We start from the raw sequence: 15,094 nt of genomic DNA on the forward strand, positions 1-15,094 counted from the left end.
GAGGATAGATACATTTGCTTATTTTAAAATTAAAAACTTCTGTTAATCAAAAGACATCACAAAAAGAGTAAAAAGACAAGCCACAAAGAATTAGGGAAGATAATTTCAACACATGTAACAAATAAAGAACTTATATCCAATATATATATATAAAAGTCTCATAAATAGAACTTCAAAGTAGGAGAAAGATTTAAATAGATTCTTTACAAAAGAAAAAATCCAAGTGGCCAATAAACATATGAAAATATGCTCAATCTCAGTAGTAACTACGTAAATACGAATTAAAACCACACCGAGATCATACTGTATCCACACTAGGATGGCCAAATGTAAAAATCTGACAATATTTTTATTGCAGGAATAGGGACTTCCTGTTCTGTGGTTAGGAGCGCAAACTGCAACATTCCACTTGGAAAGAGTTTGGCATTTATCTAATAAAGCTAAAGAAATGCCCTATGGCCCAGCGCTTCCACTTCTAGATCTATACCCTTGAGAAGCTCGTGGCCCCGTGCGCTAGGATCCCTGCTCATGCCCAGGACAGCGCTGCTTGTCAGAACCGAGCATTGGAGGCAACGCTATCACCAGTAAGCAGGATGGATTAATAAACTGCTACAGGAAACAACAAGGGTAAATCTCACAATGTTAAGTGAAAAAAACAACATGTTGAAGTATATTTTGTGTGTGTGTGTGTGTGTGTGTATACATATATGTATGTATTTCAAAACCAGCATTGTTTAGGCATACATACATGAATGATCCAACTCTTAGGCCAAGCACGGAAGTGATTATCCTAAAAACTGGGATGTTACCCCTGAGTGAAGAGAGTAGGGAATACACAGGGTGCTTCTAAGGCGCCAACAGCAGGTGGACTGTCCAGTGGAAAGTACACAAGTGGTTACAGTTACCCCCATTTGTGTTTTGGGTACTTCCTCCGTGTGTGTTGAAGACAGACTGTTTCAGGAGTACATGCGAGGGTGACGTGCAGGAGAACGTTTGTAGGTTTACACATGACACATACGCTCCCGCCCCTTTCACATTTATTATCTGGCAAAAATCAGTCTTGAATTCTTTGGGTTTTAAATTAGAGGAGGTCTTTAGGAATTAATTCATCGGCCTGTATTCACTTTTCCTTGAATATATCTTGCACATTCCTGTTTTCTCTGGTTTGTTTGTTAATTTGTTTTTGCTTAAGGTCGCCAGAGAAAGGAAACAACTTGGGGTGCTCACACATCAACCTCCCGCCTTCTGCACACGTGGCAGACGTCACTAATCGGTCACTGTGTTCCTTCTTGCTAAGCCTGGTTCTAGTCTCAGAATCCTTGGGTTTTAGAGTGTTCGAGGCGGCCGCTAGATGCGTGCTGCTACGGGAGGTGGAACTGAGTGATCAATACTTAGCCCTGTCTGCTGCCGGGCGTATTCTCCTCTCCTGTGCTTTGGGGAGATCTGTTCTTTCCTGAAGGTCTCCCTCAGACACCCAGCCCTCCTCCTTCACTGAAGTCCTCAAGCGTATCACCTGTCTTCTGCTCAACTCTTTCATTATCGCTTCCTCAAGAAGACATTTTAGATATTTTTCCTCTAATTTCTTTTTAGATATTTTCCCTCTAATTTCCCACATCCCCCATTAAATTTTTTTTAAAAGATTTTCTTTATTTATTTGAGAGAGAGAGAGAGAGAGAGAGGAGGAGGAGCAGGGGGAGGAGCAGAGGGAGAGGGAGAAGCAGACTCCTTGTTGAGTGTAGAGCCAGGACCTTAAGATCCTGACCTGAGCCAAAGTCAGAGGCTTCACTGACTGAGCCAGGGGCACCATGTCCCCCTCACCCCCTTTAAATTTTAATACTAAAGAGGGGTACCTGGGTGGCTCAGTTGGTGAAGTGTCTGACTTTGGCTCAGGTCAGGATCTCAGGGTCCTGGGAGGGAGCTCTGAGTCCGGCTCCTCGCTCAGCAGGGAGTCTGCTTGTCCCTCTGCCCCTCCCCTCCTGCTCATACTCTCCATCTCTCTCTAAAAAATAAATAAATAAATAATTTTTTTTAAAAAAGATTTTATTTATTTATTTGACAGAGAGAGATCACAGTAGACAGAGAGGTAGGCAGAGAGAGAGAGAGAGAGAGAGGGAAGCAGGCTCCCTGCTGAGCAGGGAGCCCGATGCGGGACTCGATCCCAGGACCCTGAGATCATGACCTGAGCCGAAGGCAGCAGTTTAACCCACTGAGCCACCCAGGTGCCCCAATAAATAAAAATTTTAATACTAAAGATATGCTGTGTTTGTTTTTATGTTCTGTGACCTTTTAGAGGACCACAAACCACTGTAGTATCTTAAGATTTTTTTCACCTCCTCCCACAACCAATGTTCACTGCCGCGGGGCAGTATCACTGCTCCTGAGAATACATGTTCTAGCCCCCTGCCGAGGGACCTGTCACAGACGGTTCTGTATTAGTTACTTGTCTGTCTGTTTAAAAATTTTTTTTATTTAACTTCAGTTTAGTTAACATACAGTGTATTATTAGTTTCAGGGATAGCTGCATTAGTTACTTGTAACTGTGTTGTGTCTCCAAGCCAATTATGAGAACACAGTCAGCCTCTAGAGTGGGTAAAATATTGCCTTGTACATACCAGGCCCTCAGTAGATATTTGAGTTGAACTGAAAGAACATTTTAAAATAAAATGGAAAATGTGGTTCGGTTTGAATACAGGTGAGCTGGTTCCAAATGAATAGCTTATCTGCAACTGCTTGGTCATTTATGAAATAAAAGCGTTCATTGTTGGTTCCAAAATCCATTAGACTAGAGGAAACAGAATTGTTAGGTTAATTTATTTTTCTGATTAGTTTTGCATCATTTCATTCATTCATTAATTGCCATGTTTAATGTTTGCAACTCAGAGATAAATGAGTAAATTCTTGCTTTTAAAACAGGAAATAAAACTCACTTTTTTAAAAGCAAAATTATAAAACTCAATTTTAGCATGCAACTTTTTATATCTATGTGCTTAGTCACAAAGTTCCTTTGCCTGATGACCCTGGTTTGTTTCTCAGGGTCATACTCACGTTAGTGTGCTTGCGATACAAAACTAAAAAGAGCACTCTCACAATTTAGCTCCCCCCAACCTCTCTGCCTGACAAAATGTTACAACTTCAAGTTCAGATGGGGAAGGGATAACTGGAAGGATCTGCAGGAGACGAACAGATTATTTAAAAAGACGAGGCCTTATCAACATGCTGCTCACTGCACGATTACTATGAACTTAATTCTGAATTACAGCGTCCTGTTTCTACAGAATTTAAATTAGAAGGGGAGAGAACTGCATTAAAACGGACCAGACATGAAGCCCTAGCCTGTCCCTCGCCTGTCTATAAATATGCAGCCCCGGCTTGGGCTGCACTTGAGGGTTGAGAGGAAATCACGGGGGCACTTAAGTGTCTCAAACGGCTACATAGACTTCTCGTGCTTCTGGGCTGTGGTGACCACAGGGCTGCCGAGAATGCAAGACGGAGGAGGCCCCCCTCACCCCCCATCACAGAGAGAAGACAGTTTCCTCTTTTTGTTATTCAGATCTTGTTCCTAAGGACCAGACTTTTTTGTATTCTCGGAACAGTATAACTTGATTCATGGTACCCAAAAGACCCTGCCTTTAAATTTTGTCTTCTAAGATAAAAACGAGGGTGTACACCTTTCTTCTGTTTTGTGTTTGCTTTCTCTCTCCATAAGGCTATAATTCAGTGTTCTGAAAGTGCATCAGAATCACCTTGGGCTCTTGTTAGAATGCTCCCTCCCTCCTCCCTTTCCAGATTATTATTCAGGAAGAGGGGAGAGACCTTGCTGGTTTGAGGTAGCCAAACAGAGGGAACTTGGGCTCCTCTTGCACTTTATTCTGGTGATTATTTTAAGGTCGGCAATATTAGCTGCTCGTTGAGGTAATTTGATCCTCTACCAGATTTGCCCTAAGAGTTTAGTGTCAATTTTCATCTTGATTTCTGGAAAAGAAAAGAATTGGGCCCATTTGTATAATTACATAGTGATAACGATTAAGAAGGGATTCTGGCAAGTTTTCACAGCTGACAACAAAAACCCCAGAATAATGTAGTGCTCTCTGATTACCACATTACGAAGTTTCCATGGCAATGTCGCTTTAAACGTTGGTGGTGTGATATTGCCTAGGATAATGAAGCAACAACCTCAGTGTAAGGACACACTGGGAAAATACTTTTATGCAATCCAGTAACAATATAATTGAGTAATGAAAGAAATGAGAGGAAAATACCTTATGTATAGACCATTCAATTTATGGTTTAAGTGACAGAAGAGTGGGGAAAAGTTGAAATTGCTTAAGACACTACTGTTGTGTAAGAGGCAAAAACATTTAAAGAAGAAAATTCTTCTTGGCGATGGTTGGTTCTAAGTCACGTTTGCGGACATGTGGGTGCCCTCAAAAGATCGTAACAAATACTGGCTTTTCTCGGTGAGGGTACACTTGTATGTCTATATCTTTCTCTCTCTCTCTCTCTTTTTAACATTTTATTTATTCATTTGACAGAGAGAGAGGGAGAGCGCACAAGCAGGTGGAGTGGCTGGCAGAGAGGGAGCGGGAAGCAGGCTCCCAGAAGAGCAGGAGGAGCCTGATGTGGGACTCGATCCCAGGACCCGGGATCACGACCTGAGCTCAAGGCAGTCGCTTAACCCACTGAGCCTCCCTCATGCTCTGTAAGTCCGTATCTTTATAGTGCTGTTATTTATTTCTGTTCCTTTATTTGGCTTGTAATCCTTAGGGCTGATTTGGCATAGAGTGAACTATGGTATTTACATTTTCTGGAATATCCTGATTTAGGACAGGTGGAGTGATCACCCTTGTGTAATTAGTATAATTAGCTTCAGTTTTTTCAGGATTTTGGCTCTGCTAAAGGATTGGCTTCCATAATACGGCTCTACTTGTTAGCCTGATTTGCAGAGCTTCTGGCATGGGTATTTGCAAGTATGGTCTTGCTGAATCATTATGGCAATCCAGTGAACTTGATATTATTGTACCATTTTCCAGATGAGGAAAATGAGACTTAAGGAGGTTGGGTGACTTCCCAAGGTCCCATGGCTGGTTCATGGTGAAGCTGTAATTAAAATGAGCTGTTTTTAGTTCACAGCCTGGACTCTCCTAGTTTTAGAGACCAAAAAACTTTTCGGCTCTCCCCTCTACCTTGACCAACATGAACTGTCTGTAGTATTTCTCTTTATGTTTAAAGATGGTATGGCTGACAGTGAGTACAACCTTTGTGCGTACTGAAGCAGCCAAGACAAGATGTGACTGTGACAGAGATAGCATATTTGGATAAGGCAGAAGATTAAGAAGTTTTACCAATCATCTTTATTACCAGATAATAACAATGAACTTTCACTTTCATCCCAGGCCTTGCAGACACCTGAAAGGACCCAAGTTACAAAAAGTGAAGGAACAAAATAAATATCAATATTACACGATGTTCCTTGCATATGGGAGAACAGTAGACGTTGTTGGTTCTAGTGTGCCTTGTTGCATAAGGGTGATTATTGTTAAAAAGTATTTTTCCAGAGTGCCTGGGTGGCTCAGTGGGTTAAAGCCTCTGCGTTCAGTTCAGGTCATGATCCCAGGGTCATGGGATCAAGTCCCACATCGGGCTCTCCGCTCAGCAGGGAGCCTGCTTCCCCCTCTCTCTCTGCCTGCCTCTCTGCCTACTTGTGATCTCTGTCTGTCAAATAAATAAATAAAATCTTAAAAAAAAGGTATTTTTCTACTATCTCCTATCCAGGGTAGTAGCAGATTCTAAGTGGGGATGCTTTTTTTAAATCTCATTACTAAGTGAAGATTCCACCTAAATTGGAAGTTTATCCTCTTTTTTTCACTGCTCTTGTACAATCTGCACTTGCTAAGGTACGTAAGCTTGACCTGCCTCAACCTGCATGCAAGCCTGGGTATGTACTAAATTCAAGCTTAACCAGCCACAGGCTCCTTCAAGACAGACACTATCTATAGCTTTCACGTCTTTTCGTTAATTGATTGATTTTTTTTTAACTTTTAAAAAATTGTATGTATGTATGTATGTATTTAAAGATCTTATTTATTTGAGAGAGAGGGAGAATGAGAGCAGGAGTAATGGGAGGAGCAGAGGGGAAGCGGGCTCTCTGCTGGCAGGAAGCCCGATGCGGGGCTCCATCCCAGGATTCCGGGATCATGACCTGAGCCAAAGGCAGACACTTAACTCACTGAGCCTCCCGTGCCCCTAAAATCGTTTTTTTTTTTTTTTTTTTAATCACAGAATAGATATGTATTCCTTGTAAGAAGTCAAATCGCAGAAAACGTATAAAGACAAAGTAGTCCTGACCCCCATCCGTAATCCCAGGAGCTGACCATTTGCTAGAATTTGCTGTGTAGCTTTTTAGCCCTCACACACACCACTCCTTTCGATAGACATTGATATTGCGTCCAGTTTTTTGCTATTACAAACAGTTGTTAAATAGGCAGTCCTGCAACTAGCTTTTTTGCTACTTTAATTGCACATTAGATGAGGCTTCACAAGGAGGGCCTGAGAGCCCTGCTCTGACCCCACGGTGCCTCAAGCGTCCGAAGGGACAGGAGAAGCCGGGATGGTGGGGAGGCAGTGGTGCTACCTCTGCTTCAGACCAACGTACAGCCGCTCCTCATTCCAGAGAGCCGAGCCTCCTACTCAATGGGGACAGCAGGTGACCTTAAGGAGTCTGACGCGCTGGACAAGATGGTCCAGTCACCTGTGGCTCCAGGTTCCGCCACCCTCTCCCTTCACGTTCTACTCGAGGCCTTTTCCTTCCCATCTTCAGTCTCAGTCCTGTCCTCATCCCCAAACCAACCGGAAGCAGGAGATGCTGGAGGAGCTCCAGCCCAGCCTGGTAGGTTAGACCTAACCCGTGCCCAATCTGTCCTTCATACCACTTTAAGAAAATATTTAAAAAGTTTTTATTTTAAGTAGGCTCCACTCCCAATATGGGGCTTGAACTCAGGACCCCGAGATCAAGAGTCACACGCTCTACTGTCTGAGCCAGCCAGGTGTCCCACGAAAAACTTAGACTCATGAGAGCAGAATCCCTGAGTAAATGGAAAGGTGGTGATAAATATATTTTTCATTGGTGAAAAAGGAACATGAAAGGTTCAGAATTCAGAGTAATGAGCTCGATGACACCCTAAGTTATACACCTGTGAGAATCACCAAAAAGAGACGAGAAGGCCACATACACAAGTTTCTCGGAGGGGGATGGGGAGTGGAATAGGTCAATGCGTGGGCATGATTGTGCGGGGTAGAAAGGCAGGGATGAGGTGTTCCTTTCTCACTACCTTCTGCAAAATTCCTCTAAAGTTAAGGAGCTTCAGGGACTTGTGAAAATGCAGATTCACAGGTCTCACCCTCGAAGCTTCTGACTGTTCCACTGGGGTGGGCCTCCAGCATTTGTCTGTGCATGGGCTCCCCAGGGGGCCCACGCTGCTTGGTCTGGAAACCAGTCTTGAGAATTACCTCTGCACTGTGACCTGACAGGAATGTCCCAGGTTTAAGAAGTTGGGAAATAATGCGTCAGGGAGTTGTCACTCGTCATCTGAGAACAGTTACCAACAGATCCCTAGACGGAAAGCAGACCAACTGCTTATCTAACCTCTCCTTTCAAAGCTTGAGTATCTTTACTCTGCAGCAATCTTTGTCCCTCTCCCTGTCTGAAGAAGATGTGGTTTTATTATAAAGCCATGGCAATCACATGTTTTAAAGTTTGTGAGGAAGTTGGGATACCGGACAGGGGTAAATCCTGGGCTGGAAAAACCAGAGAAGGCGGGAGGGTGGGTGAGACCGAGAAAGGAGTTGCCACCTTTACCCCTGACAGTTACTCAGTGCCCATCCGTGGGTGCCTGAGGCCGCTGAAGGGGAAGGCCCCTGGCACTGTGCTGTCCTCTGCAGGCAGCCATGCCCAGGCAGAGCCGGGCTGGCATTCAATCATTTTCTGGAAGCCAAAGAAGGTAGAGGGAACATGGCTGAGTCCCTGGGACAGCAAAGCGCTTTATATAGAAGACTTACTGGTTTCTGTCTTTCTTTCTCTTAAAAAAAGTTAACGATTCAATTTATCCTTCCCAGGAAAGGAAAAGAAAGGTTGGTATTGGGGAAGTAATGGCATTTTGGTTCTAATGCGTGCACTTCATTTGAGCGCGAACAGCTAACAAGTCTGGCGGGGGTGGGGGGGCGGGGGGTGCTGAGCCACCTCACTGGAGGCGGGGGGAGGCCACGGTGCCTGTCCTCTCCTGACGCTGGCTGTGCACTGTGGTGAGGGCACATTTGCACACACAATACCGAAGGGGATGAAGGGTCTACAGAGGGGGCCGAGTTTATACAAATTATACAAATTTATACAAATTATAAATTCTGTTTTGCTGATCGATGTCGACTCGATCTGCACTCTAGCAAGAGCTGGCATCTTGAGTGGCCCTGAGCTGGGAGTCAGTCTCCACACCCCTGCCCGGTTCTGCCCTGTGAACTCGAGCTTGCCCCTGCCCCCGCCTGAAGGAGCTGTTGTAGCTCGTTCATCTACAGCTGGAGGGGATTAGATGAGCTGATCTCCAAGGTCCATGAACTCAGATCGGAAGTTTGGTGAAATACCTTTTGTAGACATGAAATAAGCATTCACTGAACTGAGTTCTCTAACAAATGAGCTACGTTTTAGGATTAAATGAGAGTCTGTAAGGATCCTTTGGCATTACCTGTCATGTCTTAGTACAGGTGTGGGCAACACGGTAGTCAGCAGCCATCCAAACTCAGCCAGAGTGTGCAGCAGGGGGCCGTAGTCCGCTTTGATTTCATAGCCCTGTGTGAATAAGCAGAAGCGCTCACAGTCTTAAAGGCAAAGACAACGTGCTACACAGGGGATGGCGGTGAAGGGAGGTGGGTGTGACCGGAAAGGGAGTTCACGCTCCATGAAATACGGTGTCACCAGCTGTACTCTTCCTGGGCTTCGTTTTCTGTTACCCGCTGCCTTCTAACCCTGAACCAAGGTAGAAACACTGGGGGTCAGCGTGGAGAGAGGTTTCTATATGGTTCTCCAGAGTCTGCGCCTTCCTTTTGTCTTGTTCCCCTGGTCTTGTTCAGGCATCAGACTTTAAGGTATGGGGCTTGGGGATCTGCATTTTAAAAAGTTCCCTTTTCATTTGGATCCAAGTAGTTTATAGACCCCAGTTTTAGAAGCACTGGTCGAGGGATTGGGAAGTGAGGACAAGAGTAGGGGGTGGAGATGGGGAAGTGAAAGGTGAGTGGGGCTTAGATGCCAAGTCGGTTTCCTGCTTTTTACTCCTTTGAATTGATTTTTACTTGGAGCTTTACCTCTCTCCCCAGATCCTTTCCTCCCCCCTCAGTGGGATCTCTAGTTTCTTTGAAAATGAGCTATGCCTCTCTCTATGCCCTTAGAAGGCCAGAACTGCAACCATGTCCACGAAAGAGCCTGTCAGTGAGGGCCTCATGCACACAACACGATATACCTGAATTCAGTCTGTACACCTCAAGGGCAGTCCATTCAGGGACATCTGAATTCAGAGTGCACAACATCAGCAGCAATGTCATCTCTGATTAGGAAGGACAATGCTGTGTGTACATATTTGGCCTGGCGAGAGAGAGAACACCTTTTGGATATTTTTGCCTTTGAAAGTCAATTCACAAGGTAAATAAAAAGCCAGTCACATTGCTTGCTTGGAGATAAAATCGTAGTTATTGACTGAGTTTTTTTCAGTTTCAGCCAGTTGTCATGGCATGCGTCAAGAGAATCTTGGTGCCAGGGTACTTCGGACTAGCATGGGAATCTACTGCTATCTAGATGTAGGTAATTATTTTGCTGCCTTATAATGAAGTGGGACATTGAGTAAAGGAAATCGCCTTCTCACAAATGCGAACAAAGTTTAGTGATAGACTTGTGATGAAATTCTGAACCCTGCACAGACACGTCTTTGAAGGATGCTGCCTGGATTAGGCAACAAAGATCTTTATCATGTAAAACTAAATAAAAAAGTAAGGCTAAATTGTCAGAAAACTCCAGTTTACCTCAATAACGGTCCATTGTTCTACTACGATGGCATCATTTCCTTTCCTAATGGAACCTGGAACTCCAGAACCTTCCTCTTCGTAGATAAAGAATCCTTCCAAAGATTTAGGCAGATGGTCCCCTGTGAGGAAAAGGATACAATTAAGAAGAGTTGCAAATACTGAGTGTCTCTTAAGATCATTTAAATCCTTAGATAACACTTTAGTAAGCAGAAATGAAAGCATACAAATTAATAAGCTCTTGTTTTGGCTGAATCAACATCCTCCTCCTCCTCCTCTTTGAAGGTTATTATTATTATATTTTTTTGTGGGAAAGCTCAAGACAGGTTTGCACTTTACTGAATTAAAATCACACCGTAAATATGAAAACTACGATAAGAAAACCAAGATAAAATAAATATTGTACAATGGGAAGCAAGTGGATTTCCTAAGCCTAGAAAGCATCAGGAAATGACCTTCACCTTGAAATCAAATTTTGGTTTCCGGTCTGTATGTTTATGCGTATGAATTACACCATTAAGAGAGAAAACATAAAAAAATGTTAATCCTTGAAGTTACAGGTGTGATATTAAAACTAATGTGAGTTAAGACCACTTCAAAAACTGTAAACACAAAACAATTCTTCACCTCCATGATGCTTTAAAAAAATCATGAAAGAATGGTAACAGGAAAATCTCACACAGAAGTCATTGTCAAAAGAATTCCTGCTGGGAAGGAAGTTTTAAGGGAGGGCCTCTGACATTTTCTTGAATAGCTGACAATAACCAGCTGGTGAAAACTTAACTGATTTTATGGACGTTCTTTTGTGTCCTATTTTGCAATAGGAGACAATTTTCCCATGGTCACGTGCTGGTTAAACATTTTGGTTTTTTATACTGTACAATGTCACATCAAGGTCTCCCTGGAGGATTATCTAAATTATAACCTATAAAGTTTTCAAGTGATCTTTTATATTTAAAGATAAAAAAGACAAACATAATTTCAATGTAATTTTTAGTTTGGGTTTTTATTAATAGGCTGTGTACTTTAAGAGAAACTCTTTACTATTATTATTATTTACATTATTTACAGCTAGGGCAGAACATCATGAAGAATTTACATTGTTCAGACTGGTTCCCAAAAACCCAGTAAAGTTTAGTTTACTAGTTGGAATTAGTTTTCTGATTACAGCATATGTATATGTCCCACTTCCTTTAAATGTACTTGTCCACTGTCACCCCAAAGTGACCAGGGGAAGTAAATCTTTCTGACTGTAAGTTTAGAGCATCATAACACCATCTAGAAAACTATGTATGCCCCAAGTCCTTTTTTAGAATGGGGGTATGAATTTTAGAAATAATTGTATGCTGTGATAATTGTGTAATTATAATCTGCCTCTCATTTACTTGGGGATTATATAATGTGAGAACCATTGGGTTTGTGGCTCTGTGTCTGTTTCCTTGTTCTCAAGATCTAAATTCCCCCTCCCAGCTTTATTGAGATACAACTGACATATAAAGAGATGTCTTATATCTTGAACGTTTGTGTTCTATTTGGCTGTACACGTGAGGTTAATGCACTTTACTATGTGGATATTATACTTAGGTCCCTCCCTCTCACTTTAGAGCTCCCAGAGCCCTGGCTGACCTTCTTGGGGCCCATGTCAATTCCCAGAGCCACTGACGAAGGATAATTACAGCAGAAAGTACTTACATCCCTTGAAAAATTCGCCCTAACAGAAGTGGTGGCAAGACAGGGTGGCAGGGCCGGTCCCATGGAGAGTGACTGTTTGGGTGCTTCGTGTGTTAAATCTTTCAGGTAATGGTGTGAGGTGATAATTCTGACCAGTTACTTAGTAACTGTTCCCAAACTGGGTCACTTCTCAACATTACACACCCCAGAGCTTCCCACCCAATATACCTTGGCTCACTGGTATGCAGGGAACCTGCTACAGGAGTGCCAAGATGTAGGGCGCCCCCTCCCGCTCAGAAAAACGTTATCCTCTTCTACCTGTATGCTTCATATAATATGACCATTTTCTATGTGTATGTAATACGAAAAAGTTACAAGTCGTTGACCTGATGCAGTGCTGCTTAATTTTTTTTTAAAGCTAAATACCACCAATAGGAAAGGGAACTAGACCTTTGTCCTTGAGGATGGTCTCCGAGTACAGTTGGAAGTGTACTTCGAGTGTGGCAAGAATAATTCTTTCAACTCTAATGTTGTATCTTAAAATCCATGCAAATTTTGCATACTTTTCAAGTATGTTCTTATATGTAAAAGAGTGTGGTTCTCCATCTCCCCATCTTGAGTAATACTGATGTTCTAGGAAGAATTTTATCCTGTTAACCTTTGTACGCCCTAGCACAAGGCTGCATACCCCCAGAGTACTTGAACCCTGGTTTGAGAAGCACAAGCTTAAAGGATTCTCAGGGAACGGTTTACTTGTCTGGACAGATGTCCCGACACATTCATTTCAGCTATACGTGACACTGATATTTCTGTAAATGCGAGGAAAAGTAACCTTTTGTTTTAGTATTTTTGGTCCACGTGTCCTTTTTGGCCTGGACCATCTCTGAGGACTGGAGAGCACATATAGAAACTCTCATTTGGAGATTATTCATAAACATTCTGTCTCCAAAACAAATCTCAGCCTGTTAATTTTTCTCCGTCTCTACCCTTATCTCTGTATGAGTCAATGCAACAGCCTCTTAATGGCACCCCCCTTCCATGCTTGCCCTTCCTGATCCACTTCCCAAAATGAGGCCAAAGAGGTTCTTTTAAAAATGCAGATCAGGTGAAGCCCGGGTGGCTCAGTTGGTTGGACGACTGCCTTCGGCTCAGGTCATGATCCCGGAGTCTCGGGATGGAGTCCCGCATCGGGCTCCCAGCTCCATGGGGAGTCTGCTTCTCTTTCTGACCTTCTCCTCGCTGATGCTCTCTCTCACTGTCTCTCTCTCAAATAAATAAATAAAATCTTTAAAAAAAATGCAGATCAGGTCATAAGTCCCTCTTTAAATCTTCAGCGAATGACTTGGAATAAAAATCCTGGTAGGATGACAAAAAAAGGAAAAAAAAAAAAATCAATCCTGGCAGGACGGCTCATCCGCTAAGAGCCCGCATCCAGCTAGATGCCCGGTGCCTCACCCTCTCGTGGCGTGAGCATGGGCACATTTTTATTTAATATTTCTGTGCCTCAGCTTCCTCATCTATAAAAGGGGAATAATCATGCCAACCTCATAGGGTTGCCGTGGGGGTTAAATGAGTTAAAAAAAACGGTGCTGGTATGTAATAGTAAGTACAAATCCAGGTCAGCTCTGCTGCGTTACATTAAGCCCAGCTGCCGCTCCCTCGCCCGCCTTGCCTGGAGCCGGTCTCCCTTCATACCCGGCTCCAGACACTTTCCCTGATCCTCTTCCTGCCCTGGGGTTTCTGAACATCTGGGGGTGTTTCTTCTGCCTACAACGGCCTGCCCCTGGCTCTCGAATGCCAGCTTTCCGGTCTCGGTGCGACTGGTGACTCGTCAGGCGGGGCCTCGTGACCCCTCCTTGCAATAGGACGTTGGGGGCTGTCGCCCGCTGCTCTCGGTTTTGAAATCAGACAGGCCCGCTTCCATACCGTTGCTGCCCGACGGCCTTATGCCCCGGGGCCAGCTTCCTGAGAGTGGGGAGGATGTCCGGTTTGCGCAGCATCGTAAACCAAGTGCCTGGGTACCCGTGAAGTGGATGAACGCACGGTGCTTTGTGAGCGCTCTGCCCCCTCCTCATCCTGGTACGGCCTGCCTGCTAGCTCCACACAAGCGGCTTTACAGGGGTGAAGAGATTGAAATGAATTTAAGTCTAAACATTCCTAAGAAATAAAAATGTAGCCTTAAAATGTGAGTGTGCTCAAGGTGGGGAGAGACTATTCTCTGACAATGATGGGGGCATTTATAGGCTAGTAAAGTAGGAGGACCTCGTGTGTGTGTGTGTGTGTGTGTGAGTGTGTGAGTGTGTGTGTGTTTTATACCAGCTGGCAAAGCTGCTCATCTCAGCCCGTGCCAACTGCCCACTGAATCTCTACACATTCTGGTAAAATAGAGAGATCACAAGTAGGCAGAGAGGCAGGCAGAGAGAGAGAGAGAGAGGGAAGCAGGCCCCCTGCTGAGCAGAGAGCCCGATGTGGGACTCGATCCCAAGACCCCGAGATCATGACCTGAGCCGAAGGCAGCGGCTTAATCCACTGAGCCACCCAGGTGCCCCACATTCTGGTAAAATAAAGTGCTTTGTCTTCATCGGCTCATCTGGGGAAGCCTGTTGTAGGCTCTCCTGGGACCCTTTGGGGTTTTTGCCCTCCGGTGCTTATGCAGTGATTCCAGCAGAGGACCAGTTTGGTGAGGGCCCAGCAGTGCTGGAGAAGGTCAGATACAGGAGGCCGCCGCAGTGGGAAGCCTCAGGCTGTAGGAACAGCAAGCGGGCCACTGGGTGCCTCTCCCGGGGAGCTTTTCCAAGTAGAAAAGGCTTTGAGGGTGTGTGGGAAAGGATGCTGAAGAAGAATTCACAGACCTCACGACCCCTCCACCGTGACCCCACCGAAGGAAAAAACTTTTTAAAAGTTTGTTCCTCCTCTCCCTGTCTCTAGAGGAAGGTATTTTATAAAACGAGATTTGTGCAGTAATGCATTTAGATGTCTGTGCACCGTCTGGTTTTGTCCGTCTATTCCTCGTGACAGGCTGACTTCTGACAGTATTCTGGAAGAGGATGGAAGCGAGACAAAACAACACACACATTGTGTGCCCCGTGCTCTAGCTGTCAGGCATCACATATCCCAGAACAAAGCAACCGATTCAGCCCCGCTTCCGCTGACTTGCTTCTCACAGTGACACAGGCGCGGGTCACAGGTCCCCTCCACTGCTTGCCTGCGCTGGTCGGGAAGTCCCGAGTGACACACCCACTCGCCGGACCCCACACACCGTGGTGGCTCGTTAGGGCCTTGGCAAAGCCCTCCGTGTAAGATGGCTAATGAGACGTCCCCAGCTGCTGAGAGGGAGAGCTTCTCCCCGGGCTCTCTAACAGCT

At 44.5% G+C, this 15,094-nt stretch overlaps 1 protein-coding gene and 1 long non-coding RNA gene across 2 annotated transcripts in view; one reads left to right on the forward strand and one right to left on the reverse strand.

Annotated features, from left to right (window-relative positions):
• Positions 1-15,094, reverse strand: part of RFTN2 (raftlin family member 2) — a 70,470-nt gene that overhangs the window by 20,611 nt on the left and 34,765 nt on the right. The window contains exons 6-7 of the mRNA XM_044241229.1: positions 10,060-10,181; positions 8,733-8,836 (exon numbers count right to left, since the gene is read on the reverse strand). Coding sequence (XP_044097164.1) covers positions 8,733-8,836; positions 10,060-10,181 — 226 coding nt within the window. The remainder of the gene's footprint in view (positions 1-8,732; positions 8,837-10,059; positions 10,182-15,094) is intronic.
• The window catches only part of LOC122902157, a 33,455-nt gene continuing 23,021 nt past the window's right edge, over positions 4,661-15,094 (forward strand). The window contains exon 1 of the long non-coding RNA XR_006383754.1: positions 4,661-4,699. This is a non-coding gene — a long non-coding RNA (uncharacterized LOC122902157). The remainder of the gene's footprint in view (positions 4,700-15,094) is intronic.

This window comes from Neovison vison, chromosome 3 (assembly GCF_020171115.1).
Source record: "Neovison vison isolate M4711 chromosome 3, ASM_NN_V1, whole genome shotgun sequence".
Lineage (NCBI taxonomy): Eukaryota > Metazoa > Chordata > Mammalia > Carnivora > Mustelidae > Neogale > Neogale vison.